The 22,188-nt window shown below is 39.8% G+C and overlaps 1 protein-coding gene and 1 long non-coding RNA gene across 2 annotated transcripts in view; one reads left to right on the forward strand and one right to left on the reverse strand.

Annotated features, from left to right (window-relative positions):
* The first annotated feature begins 5,916 nt into the window (after positions 1 to 5,916).
* The window catches only part of LOC148185897 (uncharacterized), a 39,213-nt gene continuing 22,941 nt past the window's right edge, over positions 5,917 to 22,188 (forward strand). Inside the window, exons 1-3 of the mRNA XM_088072668.1 lie at positions 5,917 to 6,380; positions 6,511 to 6,598; positions 11,227 to 11,277. Of these exons, the coding sequence (XP_087928794.1) occupies positions 6,324 to 6,380; positions 6,511 to 6,598; positions 11,227 to 11,277 (196 nt within the window). The 5' untranslated portion in view covers positions 5,917 to 6,323. The remainder of the gene's footprint in view (positions 6,381 to 6,510; positions 6,599 to 11,226; positions 11,278 to 22,188) is intronic.
* On the reverse strand, positions 11,297 to 19,812 carry LOC148185898 (uncharacterized). Its single transcript, XR_015775508.1, has 3 exons — positions 15,923 to 19,812; positions 14,011 to 14,710; positions 11,297 to 13,271 (listed from the first exon to the last, which is right to left on the reverse strand). It is a non-coding gene; the product is annotated as an uncharacterized LOC148185898 (long non-coding RNA).

The raw sequence follows: 22,188 nt of genomic DNA on the forward strand, positions 1-22,188 counted from the left end.
AGCTTTACTTTTGAGGGTTTTTTTTAAAAGCATTATTGATGTGTAAAGAAAGAGACTGAGCACGTGGCAGCTTTAAACCAAAGAGATTATGTGAAAAATGTAGCACCCCCACTAGCTAAAAAAGGATCATGTCATCACTTCGTAAAACACAGCATAAACTCCTGGAGCGTGGCCCTGCCCATATCACACACAATGCGAACACAATGCAGCTTTTCAAGCAGATAAGACACCGATAACCGCACAGGCCTAGAGTTACAGATGGCAGCTGCAGCCCACTGTTGTCCTCCTCTCTCATGGCAAAGCGGCGCTGACCCGAGCTTGAGGACACCCTCGGTCCTCTGAGTAATCATTGACCTGTTACCTGTGGCAACCAAGCCACAACACACTGCACAGCCACAGGACTGCTGATAATAAAATGATAACGCAGGTGCGTGGACACATTCGGGCGCGCACATGTGCTCATACTTTGAATTGATTTCTAAAAGATGAAATTAGAAGTTACACTGAAGCACTTGGGACATCTGCTCTTCTCTGTAAGCCCCAGGAGAAGCTATTACCCTGTACTCATTTTCATTATTTCCCTAAGCTAGGCGGCACTGTTAAAACATGCATGCTCAGCCGGCCTTCACTATGTAAACAAAACTTTAATAAAAAAAAATATTTAGGGCACACCCATCACAAAGGAGGAGACACACGAAAGAAGCTTTTAGAGAAGCACCTGTCTGACTTTTTTTCTTCTGATGTTTTAACTTAAGATGAGGGTCTTCAACGTTTTTCAGGATCCCAAAGCTCAAAGACAGATGGAGCAGGGGCCCCTACATATGACACTGAGCTTCACTTAATATAATTTTCTGATTATTTTCAGGTCTTCTCTCGTTTGCCTGTAGCTGCACAGTCAGCAGCAGTTGTAGCGTTGCTAGTTGCATCAGCCTTACACTCTGCACTTTAGCAGGTGGTCTCTGAGGTGGAGCATTAGTCCGAGGCTCTTGCTAGAAAAATTAAAACGATACGTAATGGCTCACAAAAATATCCATATACTCTGAATAATAATAAAATTATTTTTGGACCATATGTTTCAATTGTACGTAAAAATTACCTAACTAGTTCACCTCTTTATGGATAAGTGTGCACAGTGATTTAGAGAGCTCTCATGATTGCAAGTATTTTTGAGTAACCTTATTGTTGTGTACTAAATTATTTTTTTTATGAATAGGCAGATTTATCTGTGCTAATAATATATTAGATATTGTGTACTTTCAGACATATTTAGATTTTTTAAAAAAAAACTTAAATTATCAAACATCATTTTGTAGGCCCCCTGCACTAACTCTGAGGACCTCCCTCGGGGTCACAGATGCCCAAGACTTAAAGGTCCCATATTGTAAAAAGTTTGATTTCCATGTCTATTTGAAAATAAAGTAGGTACAGGCACTATACAAATTCTGTGAAATTATCATAACACTCAATCAAAAAGGAAATGCACAAAATTTGTATTCAGAAACTGTGACTTTAAACGAGCCTTCAAGAGTTTTGTGAAGTTGTGATGTCACAACTATACTATAAAAAGGTCATTCCCTGGTTGCTATGACAGTGCAGGGTTGTAGAAGACCTGGAAGCACTAAATAATCGGGGAGACTGGATTTTGATTTTGATTTTTTAAGTAGAGGGGCTTTAAGAGACAGGCGCTAAAACAGAGCGTTTCAGAAAGAGGGTGAATACAGGTATATTCAGGCAGACTGTATGAGAAAAAAAATAGAGTATTTTTTTAACATTAAAGCACATAAACACGTTTTTTTTACTTATTTTGTTTTATTTTTTCTATTCTGTTCGATTTCCTCTTTATTTATTTTTCTGTTTGTTTTTTTTTTTTGAAGAATTTTCTGCATTCGGTACGTCTACTTTTCATACTATATATACATTTTCCTAATTATACTCATTTACTTTAACTGAGGAAGCGTTTTCAATGCAGGGCTTTAACTTGTAACAGAATATTTTCACAGGGTGGTATTAGTACTTATACTTTGACTGGTTGGGTGTTTAGGGTCCATTTCATATGTCTCTCCCTTAATGTTTGAAGGATACCTTTGCCCTTGTGGTCATGTCTTTGCCAATGCTTAATAATGTCAGGATCGGACACAATGACAACAGATCACTGCATAATAATATAATAATAATATAGCCTATAGTCTATTGTCTGTTTGGGGCACATGTGGCTGCCGACTTAAGATGCTCAAAAGTTTATTGAACTTCATACACTCGCAATCTAGAGTCAGATTTTGCTTAGAGTGGCGAAGAAGTAACTTTAGATGTTTGAAGGGTAAAAGGTCAGCTCTGCGGGTCTAAGCAGCGTGATCGATCAAACCTCAAATCTTTTTGTGGTGCTAGGTGGGGCGTGGCACTGCACTGCAGCACGGTAGAGGGGAACAGGCCAGGGTACCATCCAAGGAGAGGAAGGAGCGGCGAAGAGGAGGGTAGGCGGCGAAGGCGAGAGGGGTAGAGACAGCAGTTTGGCCCTTGACAAAGTCTCCTCCCACTATTTTTCCCCCTCCTCGCCCTCTCCTCCTCTCCGTCCTCCAAACTTGCTCCTTCCTCCTCTCCTGTCTCTAGCTGCCGTACTTTGGGCGCACCATGCAGAATGGTCTGTGTCTGAGAGCAGTGGCCTGAAATAAAACTAAGAGGGGCCTTGGTCGGCGGAGAATGCTAGCTTTGTCTCAGCTGCCATCCACACTGTCTGGAGACGTGGTAGGGAAAGAGCTCAAAGAGAGTGTCTGATTGCAAATTAGCAGAGCCAAATGGAGCACCCTGGCCACCTCCACACGATTCAACCCCCTTTTCTCCTCTCCTCTCCTCTTCTCAACTCTCCTCTTCTCTCTTCCGTGTAGCTGATTCAAATTATGGAAAAAAGTGTCGTTAAAGAAGGTTAATGGCAGAGTCAGTACTTTTCCTTTGTCAATACTCTTTTCTTAATTGGTGTAACTGAATGTACAAATTGTCTAAAATGAAAGATTGATGAGTCTTGAGTGCTGAAGTCCATTTAGGTGCAAGGTTTTGAATGATAAGTGCTTAATATGATATCTGCAGTGTATCCATTAGCAGTGCAAACATCTCTTAATATCATACTTGAAGTGATGTATATGTTGATTTTTCCAGCGCATTATGAGTTTGACAGCTAAACGTCTCATTGGGGATTTTAATTTTGTAAAGACCACTTTGAGTAACTGGAACTATGCAGAAATATTTCTTCCTCGTTATCTCTACGTCAGCATATTAATTTACACCTGAAAAAAGAGTAGATATCTTCAATGCAGAAGCCATTAAACAGTTAAAGAAAATCATTTAAACTCAATTAGCTTTATTAACAGTACATTTTATGTAAAAAAAAATTAAAAAGATATCTATATATATTTTAAAATGAGTAAAATATAGAATGAGTTGCCAAAACTGCAAGCTTCATATCTGCAAATATCTGTATATTCCATAATGTGTGATATCATGTATAATTAGAACATGTACACCATTAAAAGCGTCAGTAACCGGCTTGTTTGCATGTGCGTAAAAAATAACTTTGTTTAAAGATGTAACAAAAAAGAAGTAGTAAAAGGTTTATTAACTATAATGTAGTAGAGAAAAAATGGGTTTACACTGTAAGCTTTTTTTCAATATAAAACTTTTGACTAACAATGTAAATTAATTATATGCTGATAATTTCCCTTTTATTTTGAAGCATGTGTTTAAAATCGGCTGAAAGGAATAAACGGTAAATTAGACAGTTATGATAAAAGTCTACACACAAGTGGACAACCCAGTTTCTTTAATACTTAGCTTTGTTTCAATTTTAAACGCTGGAAAAAAAAAAAAAATGTTTGTGTGTGTTTGTCTGTCTTGAGTCACATCAGGTGAACATGCATCACTATGAACTTGTATCACCTTCTAATCCCTGTAAGCTATAGCCAGCATGCTCAGCCCATACATAATAGAACTGTAGGAACACACACACACACACACACACACACACACACACACACTCCTAATCCTATACTATCTTTCTGTGCTGATAGATATAGGCATACTGTACCCAGAGCACAGTCACAGAGTGCAACTGTAATATCACCTGTCAATACAGATTTATCACCACTCAATACACTCGCCTGTGTTGTGCAGGTTCACAGTGGGACTGCTGCTTCAACTCGTGTGCACAGAGGTAAAAAATATCAAACAATGCACAAACAGTTATTTGAGCATGAACAACGGCATAAAAAGTGTTCTTTTTTTAATACATTTTGAGTTGAGTACTATGGTTTCTTTCACAGAATGTAATAGAAAATCACATCATGTTATTTTTTAAGTAAAACATTGTCTTAGAACCAATCTAATTTTAAAGGATGATACACTTCTTCATTAGATTAAACTACAAATCACCATATGTTTTTCTTTTTAATTAATTCATTTTTAAAATTTTGTTAAAATGTGTTTAATCATTTACTTTTAGGTACTTATTTACCAATTTACAGCATTATATTTCTTTGTGAAGGAGTGTGTTATTTATCAATTGCAGGGAGTCCATATTCAGAGATAATGTTTAATCCATACATTTAAAATGTATTTAAAAACTGATGCACTTTTTTGAAAAATGCAATTTAATTTTTGTCCATGCATTTTTAAATATCAGCTCTGCAGGATCCACAGCATTCATGGAGTGTTACATGTTCATTTTCTCTTTATGTTGTCAGTTGTTATATGATGTCTGTATCAGCTGGAGAACTGATTTTATAAAGTGGATCATATCTATCTATTTTTCCATATGTGTAGATTTCAGTGGGACACTGGAGACACATCCCCCTCAATATTTAAAGTACATGTGCATGTGTCGTACCAATAAAAGCATAAAAATAGCAGAGGATTTCTACTTTGAAAGAAAAGCCCCAGAAAATACATTTATTCCATAAGTTGATGCAGAAAAGGCACAAATTGGTGCCTTAAAAATCACCATAATGCAGGAAATTAAGTGTATGATGCACAAAATTTTCTGATGGAGGAACCTTAAACTGCCCCATTCGAATGTTGAAATGAAACCTACAACCTTGTGTCTATTTGTGTGTGTGTTTTCAAAAGAAAAAATATTTTACAAGGGAAACACTCACACAGAAATGGGAAAAAAAACCAAACTTCCCTATTTTTCAACAGTTACCAAAGAAATAAAAGATGGCCAATTTCAAGTCTACATTGTTGATTAAACTTGGTGTATTTCTATCTACTTAAATTAATACTCATATAAAACAGCACAAGATATTAAAATAGCTCTTGCTGGCTTTTTATATCAGAGATAATTTTTTATGAACTTTTTGAATGACAGACTGGTCCTTTAACAGCTCCGCCTCGCCTCATCTCCACAGTTTATTAATCAATAAAGTGACTGTGAGGCAAATCGGCTAACAAGCCTGGACTTGTCTTCAAGTCACCTGTGGTGTCTGACTGTATACCCAGACCTTCATTAACATGCAGAGGGGACGAAACAGGAATCAGGCTTATTAAGGCGGGCAAACAGGTGTGAGAAATTCAGCTTTAAGTCAGGTGTGTGTTTTGTTAGCAGGCATAAAAAGAAAATAATTAGCTGTGGAGCTAAGGTAGCAAGAGAGTTGTTTTAATGTGTTTTTGCTGCTAGCAGAGCTGCTTTAGCATTGTTGTAATTTAAGGCATTAAGTATTGTTAAGTTTCTCTAAAACTTGCTTGTTTAATTTTTTTTCATATGAATGAGACTTTGTAGTTGAAGCATCTTTTTAAACGAAAAAAACAACAACAATATTTTGTTTCTAAAATAATCCAAGATGGAGTTTGCACACGACGCTAAAATGTGACTTTATAGTGACCTTGTGGCACTTTATTGAATTTTTAATGACATAAAACAGCAGTTTATTACGCCTTTAACAGTCCCATGTGATCATAACGAGTGTTTTTAAATTCGCGGCGGTATTTTTGGCCACTTTTAGTTCAAAGTAAAGCGAACGACACAATGAAAATGTCTTTTTCATGACATCAGGTAAAAGCAAATAGTGCTTTTTAGATCCGCGGAGGGGGCAGGAGGTGGAGGGGGGGGAGTGAGGCAGCCCTTAATAATCATCTCAACACAGCCTGTTTTTGCAGACATTTCAATGTGATATGCCTTTTCTTTTTTTCTCCCCCTCTTTAGGAGACATTAAATAAGCAGGCTGGCGGTTGTATAACGGGGCTTCACCTCAGCTGAACTTGACGCATCTGGTTCATCGGCGGAGAAGGACGCGCGGGCGGCGCAGTCTGCAGGCTGTGTCCCCACTGAACCGAGCAGGATGGCTGCAGCGGAGAGACACGCAGAGAGGAGGGGGAAACAACTCTTTCGTGGCCCGGTAGGCGCTCGCGGAGACCTTCTCTCAGCACATTCAACATGACGACTTTTTTTTTTTTTTTTTTTTAACTTCTCAGCATACAAATATCGCTTTGTGCTTTTTTGTTTTCTGCCATTTTGGGCCACAATAGAAGACGGGAAGAATATATAAAGCCCGCGGACTTGGAGTTGGACACCTCGGAGGGAGAAAGACAGCCAACTTGAACTCGAGACCTGTCGGTGCGTACTCTTACATTCACCCGTTTCTCTTTCTTTTTTTAGAGGTTTGTCTCTGCGTAGAGTGCGTAGAAATGACAACGACTTTTTGAGCGTAAGCATGTAGCGATATATTTCCCCCAGACTGGATATTGACACTGTTATGACTGAACACGGTCCACAGTCCTCAGGGGGAAGTTTCCAGGGTGCTAAAAACAAGCGCTTTCATAATATCAGCTCAACATAATCGGCTGTAAATTTGGGAACAAGTGCCAAACGTCCTCCAGTCTTTACGTGAAGATCACCAGTGTAATTTCTCCTTCGCAATACAAGAAAAAGAGGTCGCCTTTTCGTGCCCTAGTTTTCCTTCGCAGAGAGGCATAATCTTCCCCTTTGTTGTCCCCGATGCAAATACAGATAGGCAGCCGGGCAGATCACGTCAATCCAGCAGAAAAAAACATCACCGCTCTCCAAAGTGAGCAATTTACAGGATTTCAGCGAAATGTGCATTTAATTAGAAAAGCGGCGTCTCCTGAGCTGTTCACCCTGACATAATCAGTGTATGTAAGACACGAGAACATATGGTAGAGCTGTGCGGTTTCCCCTGATGTGTCACTGTGGTTTCCCTCAGAGAAGTTTTTGATGAAATTAATTCATTGAAATCTGAGAGGACTCAGCTCAGCAGTAGCTGAATGTATTTTTAATGGTTAAAAGGCCTGTGTGGGCTCCCGGACTTGTCTCTCAGGTGTACCAAGAGCTTCTTTAAAAGACTAAAAATGTGTTTTAAAAAAATGATAGAAACTTCAAAAACCCTTAAAGGAATTAAAGCGAGCACGTATGTCATCATTTTTATTCAGCGTACATGTGAAAATGTGCTTGGAACAGTCAGAACAGGAGCTGCACATTCATCAGGTAGATTTTCGCATTAGAGAACACAACAAATAAGTAGTTTTCAGGTTCACGTAGAGTTCATTCTGTAGCCTGAATCTTTTCTTCCTGTGGTTATAGATTATTTGTTGATAAAACAGAGCATTTTCCTGAAAAATGATCAATGTTGGCCATCATCTGTCTCAGAGCAAAAATGCAGCAGTGCGTTTTGAGATGATAGATGGATTATTACTTTGCAAAAGGATCCAGTTATTGTTTACACTGTGTGAAAATGCAGGATTTAATTTGCGGAGCGTCCTGCACATGATCCAGTGTTATTTAGGGTATTCAGACATGGTCTCTTTTTTAGTTTTGCTGTCTCAGATCATGCCAACTTTTACCTACAGCATTTAGAGCAAAGTCAAAAGTTAAAATGTGGCAGACACACCACACTTGATCAGTTTATCTTAAGGGGTTGTTTGTCCTTTGAAATCATCTTTGGCATCGTGCACATCTGCCCATGTATTTTTGCTTGATCTGTGTGCATGTGTGTGTGTGTGTGTGCTCTCAAAGCTTCGTCTGCAGGCTGGCCGGCGGGCTGCGTAAGATTCTGCTCATACTGGAGTGTCAGTCGAAATTGCAACGCAGCAGTGTTTCCTAAGAAAAGATCTGTGTTGGCTGACAGAAACATGGTGTGTTGTGATGCTACCATATTCTCTCCCCTTCCATGTTTCTTTCACTGGAACAAGAGCTGCCAGAAGCCGAAATATAAATAGGGTCCGTTTGACCTTTTGGCCGCAGCCGTCGGTCGCAAACGCAGTCTTTTATCGAATGTATTTATACCCTGATATTGCATGTTTATAGAGCACAGTCGCCGCCATAAACAGGAAAATGCCATTGTGCCTTCGAGAAAATGGAGCAGAAACACAGGTGGACCTCAGACAATGGACCGGGGCTCATTTCTCCACTGTGAGTCAGTGGGACAGGAGAAAGCACATGGCTGCAGAGTGAAAATTGGCGTGATTATCGTTTGATTTACCCTGCCACCCTGCAGCTCAGAGCCCCGTTGTGGGCCATACTGGTAGTTGCCAATATGGAGAGAAGAGGCTTGGATTCACCCAAAATTTTCTCTCATTTGCTTTCAGAACAGCTTCATCCTGCCTCCCACTCTCCCTCCCGCTCTCTCATATCTCACGCAATTGATTGAAACCCTAAACGGCGAGATCAGGCCGCGCGCAATCCCAGCCTTTCTGTGAATAGTTGATTGGATGCGATGGTGATGTGGTGTGTTGTTTCTTTAAGGGCATTTCAGGTCAGAGGGCGGGAGGCGGTGGGGTTGGCGGGGCGGGCGGGGATTTTCGGTGTGCACGGCTGATACTGCAAAGTGTTGTGCTGTCCCATCCTGTCCTGAGCCGCGTTATACAGAGACTCATGTCACTCCCTAAACAGGTCATCTGGCGTTTTGAAAATGCGTGCACGTAGTGCTTTAGTGTCTGCCTGTGAGGGGACTTAAAAGGTGTCTTTCTGAGCCTTTTTTAAAATACACATCATTTATTTTATAGTGTGTGTCTGAGACACCTTGTCATGTTCTAAGCTGCACAGATGGATGGTGTATTAACAGTAGGAGCAGTGGGCGTCTGTCACCGATTATTTCTTTCTCTCTTTTTTTGGTATTAATAATGTGGCAAGCCATGAGCTGACAGTATAATGTGCAGCTACTAGTGTGCATTTCCAAGTGCAACAAGCGTTTTGAGTGCATGCATGTTTGTTGCTCCGGTATGCTTTTGCTGTCCCCACCAAACACATCACGTTTTAAATCACTGCGCATCTCAGTGCAGGGCATTTAAGTGCTTGACCTAATTTCTCTGGCAGCGAAGAATCCACTAGTGAAGGCCTTCCTCTGTATGTGTTTGTGTGTGTATGTGCGCACGCGCGTGTTGCTCTGGGTGTTTCCTCCTTGCTTTTCTAACAGGAAGCTGATGTGGAGTTCAACTGAGGACAAGGAAAAGGCCCTTTCTTTCCACTGTGAATCATTTGAGAGCGAGAGAGAGAAAAAAAATGAAAAAAAAGGGGAGAAAAAAAGAGACCAGGCCGCTGCATTGATTCAACCCTCTGCAATCCGGCCTGCTTCTCTCTCTCTCTCTCTCTCTCTCTTATTCCCTCCCTCTGTCTCTCTTCATTCTCTATACCTTATTGTCTGTTTCAGCAGGGTTTTTTTTTTTTTCTCGCTCTTTTGTTTTATTTCTAGTTCTACTGATGTCGGATAGACAGCGGCGTTCTTGGGGGAATCGGCGGGTTTATGGAGAGTTCACGAGTCCTGTGAGAAGATGGGGAGGGGGGAGAGGAAAGGAGACGAAAAGCAAATGAAGCAGAGCTCTGTGGGGAGCAGTGCAGGTTCTTCCGGTTCAGTTTTAACACAGCGAAAAGAGGCCGTGTACATCGGAGGCAAAAAGAAAACACCTACACAAACTGTACTACTGGCTTCATTAAAGCGCTGCGAAGGATCCTGAATCCTTTTGTATTCCTTAAAGCTGTGATAATATGGAAAGAACAAAAGCTAAAAATAAATGATAAATCCTTCTAGGTGGGAGATAAATGGCTAAAATATTTAAGTAGATTTCCTGTCGTAGCTACACTGCCAAAGAAGGATGATTGAGAGCTGATATACCAAACTGTGATCATTTTTTTTGGACGTAAATTCGACATGGATTTATGTGGTTTGAAGGTCAGTGAGTTTTAGTTTGTTCCATTTCATGTTAAATGATCCAAAAGATCCAATACAGGCCAAGGCAAATGCTAGCATGACCTAAACCTTAATTGTTGATAATCTCATTTTCAAGGTTTCGTGTACATATCGCAGTAAAAGGGGATTTTTAGGAATTAAATAAGAGCAGACATGCTAACTGAAACCACCTACTCAGCCTCTTTCATGTGTTTGCAAAATATTTAACTGTTTGCGTTATATGTCTGCAAGATTAGAAGGTAGTAGCACACACTGCTGCTGCAGCAAGACAGAAATAAGAACAATGGAGATGCACTCTGGTTTTTAATGACGTGTACTATTCGTGGGATAATGTATTGGCCTTTGTATTCCTTTATTTGTTGTATATATGGAATAGTTTGTATCAATATATCAGGAGGGCTGTTTTTTCCAGAGAAAATGTTGCCCAGGTGCCCTTGAGCCTGACGCAGACCTCCAGCCAGCGGCATCAGGGCCGAGGCTGTAACTGACTTAGTGCTTTGACCTTCCTGAAGGGCAGACAATGAATTTGTTTTATTATCGTACATTCTTAAAGGAGACATTTTAATGTCGATTGGCTGCTCCCATTTGCACATTCTCCTTGTCATTTGTCTCAAAGCCAAGAATTATTCTTGTCTGTTTCTTTTTAAAATACAGCGTTAGTGCATTAGTGTACTTCCTGACGTTAAAAAAGTGTCTTTAATATTTTGCACATGAAAAAATGATAATCATTATATAAATGAGATGAATGATTAATGAATGATTATGTAATTTCAAATGAAACTTATGGTCGAAAAGAATAAATCCCAGCTGGTGCTCTGCCCGACAACACTGACATGTAACAGCAGAAATGTTCCAGTGAGAATGTCCTGTGCTCAGCTTGTACTGGCACAGTGTGGAGGAACAACACGCAAGCACCACACGTCTTAATCAATCACCGATCTCGATCACTTCTCACAGCGATGTTGCAACAAAAGAGTGACGCCTCACACTTTTGAATTTGAGTCATTTGAGTCTTTTTCTGTGTCTTGTGTTTGTGGTGCAGGGCAAGTGAGGACACAAATGGAACCACAAGAGCTCAGATGCTGCAATGCAGGTGAGCACATGGTCACACACACACACACACACACACACACACACACACACACACACACACACACACAAACGACTTGTGTACAAAAATAGGGGCTATAAAAATATGGGCAAACGCGAAAAATACTGTGTTGCTTAAGTTGCTGTGGTCGCAATCTTACTGAGTATGATAAAATTAATTTTAGGACTCATGCTTAAGAGGCAAAATGGTCAAAGCCACTGTATTATGCTGCCTTATAACCTTATGCCTCCTAAATGTTGCAACATATATTTTTTTTTCTGTGTTAAAAACAAATCATGTATTACATATGTGTATTTGCATTAATTTAACCCATTTGGCTTCATGCTTCTATCTCAGCCGGGCATCTCTAAAATATAAATTGAAGTTTGATCTAGAAAACTCTAATTTCTTAATAGTATCTCTGGAGTTTCGAAGCAGACTGCACTCAAAAATCGAACGCACACTCTGGGCATCGTTCCCTAGCTCTTGTGAAACTGTGAGCGATAACAAGACAGAAAATGAGATGATTAACACTCAAACTGACAATCTCTGTGTAATGTTTCAATACAGCCGAGTATATTTTTAACAGACTAACAGTAATAAGCAGAATCATATTTGAGCGATGAGCTGCAGTTAGTCCAGCGACACCGTCAGCACTCTGATTTTCCCAGTGAAGGAGAATGACGCCTGGCTTTAGTTTCGGAGTGTCATAATTATGTAGGGGAGTTAGGGGGACATGACCAAAGTGGATTTTATGTAAGAAGACTCTCTGGGAAGACATAAGATAGTTGTGTGATATTTTTTTTTCCTTTATGAAGCTGATCCCAATAATGTTACATCTTCAACTCCTCATAAATCAGAACATTATGATGTTGCTACAGAGTTTGTGCTGTTTGAAAATGTGGTTTTGAGCAAATTGTGCCGTGAATAAGAAACTTTAAACTAAATAAGGACGGCTTTTGGTCATCTCCAGGCTTGAAAATGGGGAATTAAGAATTGAAGGAAAGATTTATGACTTGTTGTTCAGAACGTAACAGTGTCAGATTAATGTGTATGGACTCTGAAGGTGACTGATGAATAGAGAGACAGACAAAAAGACTCGGACGTGGTATAAGTGTCCCCAGCCCGGGTGAAATCCTTGTTGAAAGTAGTTTATCATGTTTGTTTTAACTCTCATTGACGACCACATGGGAGGAGTTCACTGGTGCAGTATAATTCCAGCAGTGTAACGTCAATATCAGGCTCAGAGTTCACTTAAATTGTTCGAAACCTGATGTTCTCTTTACCCTTAAGTATTTCCTGGGTGGGAAAAAACACCCCTCCTCCACACATATGACAGTGTGACATGCAGTATTCTGTATGTAAGGCTTCACTGAAGCCACAGTATTTAATGCTTGTATTGAATGAAATCTTCATCCTCAAGATGCTGTCTGTTGATGTTGTTGTTGCTGTTGTGGTCATTTTCCTGTGATGTTTGGGGCTCACTACCCCCTGTCTTGTCCAGTAGAAAAAAGTGTTAACGAAACATTTTTTAAAGATTAGGTACTTATTCCAAACAATACTCCACCTCATCTTAAATCTATAGTTAGAGCAGCATTTTTGAATGTAAGTCCTCAAGTATCAACATGAAAAAATGCTTCTTAGTGCCGTGAAGTAAAAAGTCTTTTATAAAAATTGCTTCAGTAGTGGTACAAAATAACTCAATGTACTCTCAACTGTTTTGTACTTTCATTGTATTGTTTTATAAAACATGACACTCAGGCTCACAAAACAAGCTCTAACAATACATAAAAAAACATTCCTAAATGTTAATAGAAGTCTGGTATGTCATCTCTGCGACGCTCTGTCTCTGGTGTTTCTCGTCCCTCTCCATTTCCTCGGCCCTTCTCCCTGCAGAGTTTTAGCTCATGTGTGACCTCTGCAGGTGTCACTCCACATACAGCATGGCCGGCAGATCCACTGCAGGATGTGGGATCAGCTTAATTTTCTTGAAAAGCCTACCACCAAAAATGAAAAGAAAAAATAAGTCCAAAGTTATTTCAAAGTTTTTACTCAAAAAAAAGCAAAATTATTTAAAAAAAATAGCTTTATCGGTATGAAAGCAGCTCTTTGTGTTGTGTTATGAAAATTCAGTAGCATGACACATTTATTTAGAAAAACAGTTAAATTTAAGTGTTGTTTTTCATGGATGTTTATTATAATAATAATAATAATAATAAACTTCATTTGTAGAGTTCTTTTCATACAAGGCATGCAGCTCAAAGTGCTTCCCAATAAATGAATGTGACACAAAAAAAATTAGACAATCAAAGGACAGGTAGTGATAAACAAGATATAAAAGTCAAAGTAAAAGGTGCAGAGACCATTAAAAATAAGAGAATTTATATGAAATAATAAATACAAGAATGAAGTTAGGTCAGTGAAATTTACTAGAGGTAAAAAACTGGCAAATGTCAAAAAAAGGCAGGTGGGGAGCTTGAGGAAAACTTATCAATGGGGGGTCAGGCTGAAGAGCAGTAGTTTAGTACGCATACAGGGGGTCAAAACAGGCAAAACTCAGGCAGGCAGAGAAAATGGCAGGAACGCAAAGGCAAAAGCCCAAATGACGATCTGGCAGAGAATGAATGGAAGTGGGCCAGGATATACGTATGCTACTGCAGCATCTGAAATGACAGTAGTGAAGCAAACAAGGAAAACGTGAGACTCGCATTTGACTGACATTTTGACAGAACCCACCTCCCCCTTAATGGATGTCTCCTGATGTCCCTCGTGGCTTTGCCAGGTGACTTATGTGACACGCTTTAAGTCTGTTTAAGGCGACACTCTTTAAGTCGACAATGCCACTGGCTGGAACCCAAGAAAGCTCCTTAAGACCGTACATCTCCCAATTGACCTGGTGCTGGAGACCTCACCCAAGCCGGTGAGCCAGGAGGAGGGCTGAAGTGGGCTCTCCTTCACATGCAGGACAGTCAAAGAGTTTGATGACCTTGAAGATGGTCCACAATGTGAGGTGCCAATATCCTGGACTTCACACTCAGAGTTAGGTCCCAGCTAGACCCTGCCTCAGGATGTAGCAAGGACCTGGAGTGTGGCACTAGTTGGCGCTCTGGTGATAGCATCGAGGTTTGGCAATAGGGACAAACAAAAGCCTGGACCGAGTGGACGCTAGCGTCCCTCTCTTGTTCAGGGAACCAACAGGGAATGTTGGTTGACAACAAAGTGAGCACTGGATTGGAGAAAGGTCGGCGGCACAGCTGGGAGGGGTGTTCTGTGCGTACACACAGCAACTGTTTGGACTCGGAGGCAGGGTTTCAGGAGGAGGTGCACCGCAAAGCCGTCTCCATCTTCTGGTTCATGTGCTGCGTCTGTCCATTGGACTGCAGGTGGAACCACGAGGAAAGGCTGATGGTGGCACCAAGAAGCTGCAGTAGTCTCTCTAAAAAAAGAGCTGAATTTATTATACAGGCAAAATACACGTGGTAACAGTGGGGAGGATCTCCACCGGCTAAGCTGACGTGTCCTCATGTTGGGACTGTGGGGACAGAGCATCTGCAGCCTGGAAGGAAGGAAAGTGGGAAGTTGAATTAGTTGAAAACACACCCCACCTGGCCTGGTGGGCATTCAGACATGTAGCTGTGTGGATGTATTTCAGGTTCTTGTGGTCAGTCCAAACTAGGGATGGGACGATATACAATTTTACCACGTACCTTGATAAAAAAACAAAAAACCACCAACAATAAGTACAGGGTTCCCACGGATCCTTAAAAAGTCTTAAAAGGCATTGAATTAATTAATCTAAAAATAAGGTCTTAATTGGTATTGAATTGACTTAGATTAATTTTTTAAAATGCTCAGACATGGGAGGTACGTTTTTATTAGTCTTTTTTCCTCACTTTGCATCGTAAAATCTTCCATCTCACATACAGATTGAGAAACACAAAATCCTCTAGAAAACAGGCCAGAAATACCAGAAATTTCCCACTTCTGTTGGTAAACCAAATAGATACCTTTATGGCAAAATGATGTGTTCAGTGTCTTCCATGTGTTCCGCTCTTAAAAGGGAATATTCGATGTAGATAATCTAACCATTTCACTGGACAAAAAAAGTCAGGTTTTATGTTACAATAAACAAAGTAAAATTCTCCTTCTTCTATTTTGGTTATTAGAAAATTGGTCTTAAACTTAATTCTCATTGGCATTAAAGAAGTTTAAAAAAAGAATTAAATCTAGCTTGCCTGAGGCTGCAGGAACCCTGTAAGTAGACCGCGGTGAATTTCCATTATCAGGATAGATGTGAATATTATGTGCAGCAGCACCTTAAACAACTGCTGTGCAAACCAACAATAAAAGAGACTACCCAAACAGGCTACACATGCACCAGTTTCAAAAAAGGCAAAAGGTCTTAATCAATCATTGGCGTATTTTTCCCTTTATTTTTTTTAGTGTTTTACTACAAAGGGCTTTCACCAAAAAAGATATGTGTCCTATCTGTAATGCCATAAAACTGTGTTTTCTTAAGAAAATGTAAAGTCTGGCATATTTTAGTGGCATTTTAAGACTTGTAAGCATATTTTGATTATTATCAGGATAAAATGCAGTTATTTTAGTCAGCATAAGTGTGATATAAAATTTTCATGTTGTCCCATACCTTGTCCAAACCATGCTCCACCCCATCCGACCGGTGTCTCCACTCTGTGACAGCTACCATTGCCAATGTTGTAGTTCCTCTCTGCTGGAAGTAATTTTGTGAGAGGAGAACATGCAAGGTTGGGGCTTCTGGTACTGGATGGATTACTGGGAGAAAACAGCACTCGCTCCTGTGTCAGAGGCATAACATAAACATAAACTGGTGTGAGGTCTCAGTGTAAAGATGGGAGCTGCGGTGAAATTATGCTTTAACTCCCTGAAGGCCTGAGATCCTGGTGGTTAGTGCATGGACTGACACTTTCTGGTCGGTTGGTTCATCGTTCCGCTCTTTTCCAAACAAATTCATCTGTTAAACCAAAATTTGCATGGATCAGAAAGTTGCTGGTGCTACTTTCATAAGGCCGTGTGTCCACAAAAGTGTTTTGGATTTTTTTTCACGCTGGGAGTACGAGAGCACTTTGGAGGCATAGTGTTTTTCATCTGAGACGCTTGGTAGATGTGATACAGAATATCCACAAAAGTAAAAATGTTGGCACAAGGTAGGGTACCGGCTCTGGCCCTCACTGTGGATGACGGAAGGGCTGAAGCACGTAGGGAGAGAGGACAGACCTGTAGGTCCATGTGGCCAGCAGTATTCATCCCCCTCTATTAATCTTCTCCGCCCGCCCCTCCTCTGCTATGATTGGACGGCTGGGTGAAAAGGTGACAAGAGCAATGTTTTAACCCACAGTTGGGAAACCCCTCCTTTTCACGCCAAAACTGTAACAGAAAGTTAAAACAGAAAAGAGTGCAAAAAAAATGACACTGAACGAATAGTGGCATGAGGAAAAAAAATAGTGTCATGGAAAAACACATCACAACACAAAAAATATCAAAATAAAACACATTTTAATGCCTGTGTTTTAATTTTCAGCAGAACTTTTTTTTTTTTAGTTCCAATGTTTCCTTTTCCAATGCCAAATTTTATTTTCAATGCCAAAATTTACTGTCACGGTAGCTCCATTGGAGTGGTAGTATCTCAAAATGACAGGAGAGTTAGAACATGGCAGGCGAAAAAGGCAGACAAAGAAAATATTGGATTGGGATTTGGCTAAGACTGATGTTAGTGCTTTAGGCAGTTTCATACTAAGTATCTACCATATTAAACTAATTGTCCAAAGTATGAATGTCTTTTTCATAAAATATATTTAGATGAATCCAGACAAAAGCCATCATAATTAAAAGACAAAACAGTTTCAATTCAAGGAAAAAAATATTTTTTTAAAAACTTGAAACAGTCGAGGCGTTAATTATGCAAGGGAGCTGCAACTAATTATCAGACAAATTAAATTAAGTATTTGTTAATCAAATTAGTACCATAAAATTCTACGCAATTATAGCGTATGGGATCAAAAAGATGGATACAGTGACTTTGGGTGGTTGGTTTACCTCCCACCATGTCCCTGCTTTGCATAAAACCCTTCATTTGATAGAACCAGTATAGTGGAGGTCCAGTAGGCAGCAGGCCACATATCAGGTGTTGTCCAGATGTGCTGGTGAGAGCCATCCTCAGGCTCCTGCTAATCTCTTATTTGGAGCGAGGAGATGGAACAAGAAAGCCCTCCATGATCTCCAAGGGCCCAATGTTGCTGTATACTGTTTTAAAAATGCGTATTTATCGGAGGAGATTTGTCTTTTACAGAAACAGCAGCCTCGTGTCACATTTACAATCAAGTGAGCAACAGAACTGAGTCCCAGACATATGTGTCATATTTCAGTCAAAGGTGGTTTGGCGTTTTGATTGATATTTTCATCCCAGAGCCTCCCGCAGTGCATTCATTTTTAGCATCAGTGACAACGTTTACATGCATAAGAATTTTGTTTTTATAACCCAGTTAACCCAGTTGTGGGTTGACTCATATGAATCCCATATCTCAGTTTGAATAGCTCACACTCTGATTATGGAAAACCTCAGTTGGCTTGTCTGGCTGTCTTCCATTTCTCTGGCATGTAAACACCTTACTCACATTTTTGACACTGATATATAATCATACTCCAATATTTTGGGTTAACTGCTCATCATTACAGTTACTAAGGGGATTATTTGTTTCCCCCATGTCAGGCTTATTTGAATGACTACATTTACATGCACAATAATATTCCAGTGTTATTCAGAATATTCGTAATATTTAATGCAGGTCATGTAAACAGCATATTATGTTTGGATACTCTAATATAGGCCCTTTTCCAAATTAACATTTTTTCGATCAAGGCATTTGGGATATGCTCTGTGCGTTGTTGTGAATGTGTTGTACACAGCCAACTAGCCGATAGTTTGTAAGGCTGTAGGGAAGAGGTGCATGGCCAGAAGAAAAGCCCGCAGTTCTGGAAAGAAGAAACACCTACTTTTAGACGTTATGAAAGACTTTGATAACAGCAGGTTTTTGGATATGCACAAATATTATAACGCAAACCTTTTCTGGAGGGTATTTGAAGAAATGAAAAGGGGATGCTGTGTTTAAATGGTTGAACAAGAAAATTTTGCAAAAAATCTTATTTTCATGCTAAAAAAGCAAAATGGCATAACAGTGTTTCCCACGGAATTACAATATATGTGTGGTGGTAGCTGGCGTCCTGGGAGTGTGTCTATTTTTTTTAATATTACGTGTCCCTTCTCTAAATTTGGTCATTTTTGCTGTCCAGAAATGCACCGCTGGTGGAAGCAGCAGTTTCAGTTGCAGGGTGGAAAATTGATCTGTTGATCTAGTCACAGCTAATCGGATCAGATTGATGAATAGAGGGAGCAGCTGCTGTAGAAGGCAAACTTTGAGACCCAGCGCCATGAAAGGCAAAGTTTCACTTTCACTGCGCCTACCGTTCACTGCTCCATCTGTGCCCAGAGTGCACTCCGGGAAATATCGCTTTCTATGAATGATCCAGCTCCAAATCAGTCAGTCATCAGTAGGTGGCGGTAGATTTTTTCATTGTGGCAAGCCGCCACAAATAAATACGTGTGGGGAACCCTGCTTAAGCACCTCCAGACATTAAATTCTGCCATATTTTGACTTGATCAGCGATATGTTTGGGCACGTTAATCAGTGTATGCACAGCTGCATGTACACAGGAATATTAATTTACATTAAACAGCACAGCAGGAATTATGGGTGGGGAAAAAAATCAATACAACGTAGTCTTGCAATATTTTTGCCTGGTAATACCGTATTGTTAAACAGATGCCAAGAATACATTTTTTATTACACAAATTATTCACACTACAAATACAGTTAAACTTTTGCAGCCCACAAGAATAATATAATCAATTGCTTTTTAAGTCCAGATCCATTTCGCTGGCATAAAAGTGACTGAAGGGATTATGATTATATAATACAGATTTTCCTATGGGAAAGTTTTCCATTGGGGACAAAATTTGCAGTTGAAAAAGGTAATAAGTGGCAGTATATTTTATTACAGTACTCAGTAAATTGCAACAGATTTAAAATCGTAATAATATTGTTTCATGACTTATTATTGTGATAATATCCTATTGTGGGGCCTCTGGTGGTAGGAATATTGTTGTTTTTTCAATAAGGCCCAAAACATTTTGTGTATGTAAATACAGTCAGTGATTACTCCATGCTGCTCTCTCTCATAGTTTTTTATTCTCTCTCTTTGAGATTATATCTATCTCTCTGCTACTCTCCCCCTCTCTCGCTTCTCTTTTTCCCACTTGGTCCCTCTCTTCATTTCCTATTCTATACCCCATGGACAGAATTAAAAAGTAGGATATGATATTAGCCACAGGGACACACACAGTATCCTTGCAAAAGCCAAGGTGGATTAAGCAGCGTCTGATTATCAGGCACGACTGGTGTCATGCTTGATATCAGGAGCAGTTCAGGTCCACTGGCATCCAATTACAAAGTATTTCATACAAAGTAATTATGGGGTAAAGTTCAGAGCAGTGTAACAGTGTTAGTGATTTAGCGAGGGCTGAATTACTACAGAGGTGTAAGGTAACTTTATCTTGTGTGTGTGTGTGTGTGTGTGTGTGTGCATTCATGAAGGAGAAGTAATGAGAGTGGATTGTTGCTCTGCACCAGACAACCAGAATGAACTGTGCAAAAGAATCTCTCCCTCTCTCTCTCTCTCTCAGACTGGGGGCTGCCCTGCCTCCACAGAGCGCTCGGCCACTGCTGCATTGTGGCCCGGGGCCTCATTTGAATGGGCCTTTAGTATTTTGTGTGAACAAGTCAGCGCCATTTGCATTTGTTCCAGTCACAAAGGTTTAACAGGTCAATAGGGACTCCCTGGCAGAAAACTAACACGCTAGGGTACCTTTTTTTTTTTTCCCTCCCTCCCTCACGTCTCCTCCATCGCTGTGGTTGTCAGGCACCCGGTCGGCTTGTCCTGGTAGTATGTAACTCAAGCATGTGGTGTATGTACATGTGTGTATAAGTGTGTGTGTTTTAGGACATGATTGGTAACAGCAGGGTGTAGGGTCAGAAAATAGGAGCTATACTCTCCAGGCCGTACTGACAAAGGTTTAATTAACATACAACTTACAGCAGTTTCAGTGACAGAGAGGGCTTGTTTTGTGTATGTGTGCGTGTGTCTGTGTGTCTGTGTGTCTGTGTGTGTGTGTAAAAGAAAGACAAAGCAGAGACTTTCTTTTGCACACACACACACACACACACACACACACACACACCTGCACGTTTGTGTCTGCAGGCCTGCAGTTTAATTTCCTGATCCTAGAGTATTTACACTCCTAATAAAATTTGTAACATGGTGTTAAACAATACATGAAGATATGTGGGAGCTAATTGCACCTCAGCAGCTTCACCGCAAGTGTGATGGCAGGATAAAATGACCATTGTGCCATTTATAAAGAGATAAAGTAACACCTTGCTTCAAGGGCTTATATTTTGTTATTTCTCTTCTCTTGGACACATTAAAGGAAAAAAGTCTTGTGTTCACAAGGAAACAAAAAACTTTGTTGCGTGTAGATGAAACAGCATGAAAATGTCAAAATCCTGATCATAGTGACCCAAATATCACGGTTATCAGTATGAATATGGCATTGTTGAAATGTGCTGAACATGTTGAAAAAGTATTAACATACAATGAAATCATTTCACAAACCTAATTTTAAAACCACTTATTTAATAAGCAGCACCTTTTGTTCTAATAAGCATCGACCCTTTGAATTCTGGAGCAATATCACTTTTTTTGTGCCGCTTTTAGATGTCTTTTATACACTTTTAACCTTCGAACTCTGAGAATATTGATGGGATTTCTTTCAAAACCATAGGAAAAAGGGCACTGAGCAACTGAAATGTTCCAGAGAATAAAAGAAATGAGTAGCTTTAGATAACTAATTTGTTTTAAAAAGCTAGGGGAAAATGTCAAGGGAAAAAAGGATAAAAGCTAGGAAAAAACTATATTTATAATTTTTATTATTCCATATTTAAAATTATGTAGTAAAATTATTATATTTTTCAGCAGTTTTTCAGGCAATTTCCTTGTTTTGTTTTTTTTAAAAAAACTTTCTTTCCTTCTTTCTCTTTCTTTTTACTAATATTCAGTATTTTTTCTTGCACTTTTGAGTCATTTCTTACTAATTTGGGGGTAGTTCCTCCTTCATTGCTCACTGCCCTCTTCCCATGTTTGTGAAAGAAATCAAGCCTAAATTGGCTCAGGTTTCAAAGGGTTAAATAAATAAAGGCAAATAAAGTAATCTATTCATATGAAAAAAATTGAAATGTGTGCATTGACGTTAAAGATTGCTGACTTTGAAACGCTTGCTTGAGTGTCTTTGTCACTGTAAATTGAGACAAGGGACCATTGGCATTACTGGGTTTGGCGACTGCACAACCTCTCTGTAAACAAGATACTACCAAAACAAGCCCACATCGCTGCACCTGCGTCTAGGAGACTGCCGCTAGCTTTGGTTGATGCTGGACAGAATTTACAGCAAGTTTTTCAAACAAGGTTCCCGCGGACCCTTCGAATTCAGTAATCTAAAAATAATCCCTTAATTGTTATTAAAATATCCTCAACCAATCTGGGAAGTGGGATTGTATTCTTTTTTTTCTGACCTTGCTTTTTGAAATTCCCCAAATAAGTGGTAACTCATTTCTTAAAAATACTTAATACTCTTAATACTCATTAATGTCACAAACATCAGAATAGCAGAGACAGCAACACATATATTCTGTTTCTGCTTCTTCTGGTTGGGTGCTCAGAGCAGAGGATCCGCTGTCTGCTGGCTAGCTGTAGCTGTACCCT

This window comes from Plectropomus leopardus, chromosome 22 (genome assembly GCF_026936395.1).
Source record: "Plectropomus leopardus strain MGB_pleo_1.0 chromosome 22, ASM2693639v1, whole genome shotgun sequence".
Lineage (NCBI taxonomy): Eukaryota > Metazoa > Chordata > Actinopteri > Perciformes > Serranidae > Plectropomus > Plectropomus leopardus.